This window comes from Quercus robur, chromosome 5 (assembly GCF_932294415.1).
Source record: "Quercus robur chromosome 5, dhQueRobu3.1, whole genome shotgun sequence".
NCBI lineage: Eukaryota > Viridiplantae > Streptophyta > Magnoliopsida > Fagales > Fagaceae > Quercus > Quercus robur.
Window position 1 is genome coordinate 87,569,298 of NC_065538.1, and position 3,573 is coordinate 87,572,870.

Below are 3,573 nucleotides of genomic sequence, written 5' to 3' on the forward strand. Positions count from 1 at the left end.
TTTATTTATCCTCATCTGCTGCTGCATTTAAATTCAAACTGATCCAATCCGTTCCTGTGTATGTCATCCCTATTTTTTTCCTTGTGGCTCAGCAGTTGTGATGTCTGAATTTCGGACCTAACAGAAAACTTGTTACCATGAGTTTTGAAAATCTGTCAACGATTTCATGCTGGAATCAACTACAGCATAATAATTTTTGCTTCAAATTTATCCATCAAAAAAAGAAAGAAAAGAAAATCACTGACATCCTCGCCTCCTATGGCCGTAATAACCAACACAAGTTGATGCTGGAATCAGTATTTTTGGTGCATGCATCAAAGAGACTAAGACACTTAAGACATAACACATCTTAATAGTGCTTTGGAAAATTTTGATTTTAATAACTAGAAACTATATTTATTAGCATGGTGTAATTTATTAGTAGTTGTGTAAAAGGATTGAAAGTTTGTAACTTAACTGAAGGGCTGGTAAGGAAGTAGAGGGTCTATGACGTGTTTTGGTAATGCAGAGTTCATGAAGGACAGAGACATGTTCATAAAGTCAGGACTAATAATGATGGTGTTAATACTACTTTACTCATCAAGAAAAAAAAATGATGAAAGAAAAAAGAATAAAACAGAAAAATAATAATAATATTTATAATTAGAATGACGTTCATGATAATGATAGTGATTAACATAGTAGAGAAACAATTAGTATTACCAATTATGTTTGAAGCTGCCTCTGTAATTTAACCATATTCACTGCTCCTGTCACATACATCTTATCTTTGACAATGTTTAAGAACTTGAAATAGGAGAATCGCCATGACCTGTTTAGTAGTATTGTGCCAAAAACTCCCCAAAAACCAACAACAACTCCGAGGCCCACACTAACATAAAACCCCATTGTTATAAACCCATCTTCCTTCTCTTGAATGCCAGTATATTCACTACCTCTATTCTCAACTGAGTTTTGAGTCATTTCTTCTCCTAAACATTTGTTTGGAAGTGGAAATCCACAAAGATTTGGGTTCAATTCATATGAAGTGGCATTGAAGGTATTGAGCTGAGGGCCAGTTGGAATTTCGCCTGACAGGTTATTGTTCGACAAGTTCAAGAAACTTAGAGAATTAATTCGAGAAATGCTTGAAGGAATTCCACCACACAACTGGTTCTTCGATAGATCTAGGGAATTTAATGACTCTAACAAACCAATCTCTGAAGGGATTCTTCCAGTTAAAAGATTTCTTGAAAGATTGATAGAAATCAATCCATCAAGTTCCATCATTTCTTTAGGAATTTCCCCGGTCAATTTATTGCTCGAAAGATCAATGCTTTTTACTAGTCCAAGAATACTTTTGTACTCATACCCTCTTCCTTTCCAGATCCAAATTGCATGATCATCATAGCTACTATAGATAAAATCATATGAGGAGACAAGATTCTTAAATGAGTGGGTGATGGTTGAATTTGGATTCCATTTATGAGTCAAAGCAATAACATTTTTGAGGCATTTTGGTATACTTCCTGAGATTTGGTTTAAGGCAAGGTCTAAAACTTGAAGATGTGTTAGATGGCATATATGTGAATGAATGCTTCCAAAGAAATGGTTAGATCGAAGTGAAAGGAAAATTAAATTTGGATAGTTGCTCCCTAACCACATCGGTATCTCTTCCGACAAGTTATTATCTTGAAGACTAATAAATCTCAACTTTGTGCAATTCTTCAATGACAGAGGAAGTTCCCCACTGAAATTATTGTTGCTTAAATCCAATGTTTCAATCCCAAGTAAAGAGCCCACCGAGTTTGGGATTTTCCCATGAAATTGATTGTTTGCCAAATCAAGAACTTTCAATCCTTCAAAATGTATCCAACAGTCAGGGAGCTCTCCTGATAATTGGTTATTGGAAAGATCTAGAAAGTTAAAGTTTCCATTAGTGACTGTACATAGTGACTGTACAGGCAACTTTGAAAACATATTCTTCGAAAGATCCAAATGTGTTGCTTTAAATAAAAATCTTGGTATTTCGCCTTCTAGTTTATTGGAACTCAAGTCTATAATAGGGAAAAAGGAGAACTCCGTTGACAAATTTGGAACCTGACCACTGATTTGGTTGTGAGATAGATTCATAAACACAAATTGACTTGAAAAGATCCAGTTTGAATTGGAAAGAGTATCCAAAATTTTAGAATTAGAAATATCAAGAGAAGATAAATTTTTCTGAGTTTGAAGCCATTTTGGGAATCGAGGGCCTAGTTGGCAAGATCCCATCCTTATACTTTCTAATTGGAAAGGAGGAGTCCAATTAGAGCTGAAGTTGAAAACCAATTTGGTATTAGATAAGACCAAACTGTTCAATTTTGTGAGGTTTGAGAAGTGGGCTTCAGAAATAACACCTTCTAGTGGATTATCTTCAAGATTCAGAGACTCTAGGTTGGATAGTTTTCCTAAACTTACAGGTATTGTCCCACTCAAATGATTTCGAGAAAGTGATAATGCTCTCAATGATGGAAACGTTGTGAGATCAGGTAACGATCCCATGATTTGATTTCGATCTAAATACAAAACCTCTAATGAGTGGTTTGCACAGTCGGTCAAATTAAGAATAAAATCAAGAAGCTGTCCATTGAGATAGTTCCCTGATAGAGACAACGTTTTCCAATTACACATACCACCAAAGGCTTTTGGTATCTCGCCTTCAAACTCATTATGATCAAGATAGAGGTGTGCAAGAGAGTTTATTCTTCTAAAAGCATCTGGAATTAAACCTTGAAATTGATTATTATTGAGATTAAATTCAACAACACTAATGTTGGAGTTGAACAACCACTCTAGTACTGAAGAAGAAGAAGTGAGATTATTATAAGAGAGATTGAGGACATCAAGAGAAGTAGAAGAATTGACAAGGGGAACAGAGAAAATATTCGGAAGATTACAAGAGTCCAAGAACAAGGATTTCAAGTATGGCAGTTTATTCACAACATGGAGCCAGTTATTAACTTTGCTCAGGTTAACGGTACTCATACCAAGGTATTTTAAAGAAGAAAGTTGAGAGAGCCAATTTAAGTTTTCAGGTTTATTAAAATGATTCCAGCTAAGATCAAGGTACTGCAAGTTTGAAAGGTTCCCAAGCTGAAAAGGTATATTTCTTCCAAAATTAGCATTATAAAGGTCAAGGTGTCTTAAGTTGGAGAGAGAGGCAATGAATTCTGGGATTTGGCTGTAATTAAAATCATTATAGCTCACGTCCAAATAAGTCAAATATTTCAACTCAATCAAGGAAGGATTAAGTTTACCTTGCAAAGGCCTTGTGGGAAAGGACGAGGCATTGAGATTGAGCATGATGACGTGGCCTGTTTGGTTGCTACACCTGACCCCACTCCACGTGCAACAATCTTGATCAGAGCTCCAAGAAGAAAGATGGCCATAGTTATCAATAAGGTCTTCCTTAATCTTGAGAAGAGCTTGTCTCTCATACTCTTTGCAGCCAAGGTGAGTATCTGCTAACCCCAAATTATTTCCAGTGGTAGGTTTCATGCACAACAGAAGGAGAATAAAAGTGAGGAGAAATTGGAGGGAACTTCCACCCAT

At 35.8% G+C, this 3,573-nt stretch overlaps 1 protein-coding gene across 1 annotated transcript; it reads right to left on the reverse strand.

The window, feature by feature from the left end:
• Positions 1-705: 705 nt before the first annotated feature.
• LOC126728912 (receptor-like protein EIX2) lies at positions 706-3,573 on the reverse strand. Its single transcript, XM_050434664.1, has one exon. It carries the CDS (start codon positions 3,571-3,573, stop codon positions 706-708), a length of 2,868 nt encoding a protein of 955 aa, XP_050290621.1.

Bases quoted from the DNA above. Each gene is read 5' to 3' on its own strand.
- LOC126728912 (XM_050434664.1), bottom strand. From the start codon at position 3,573: ATGGGTGGAAGTTCCCTCCAATTTCTCCTCACTTTTATTCTCCTTCTG.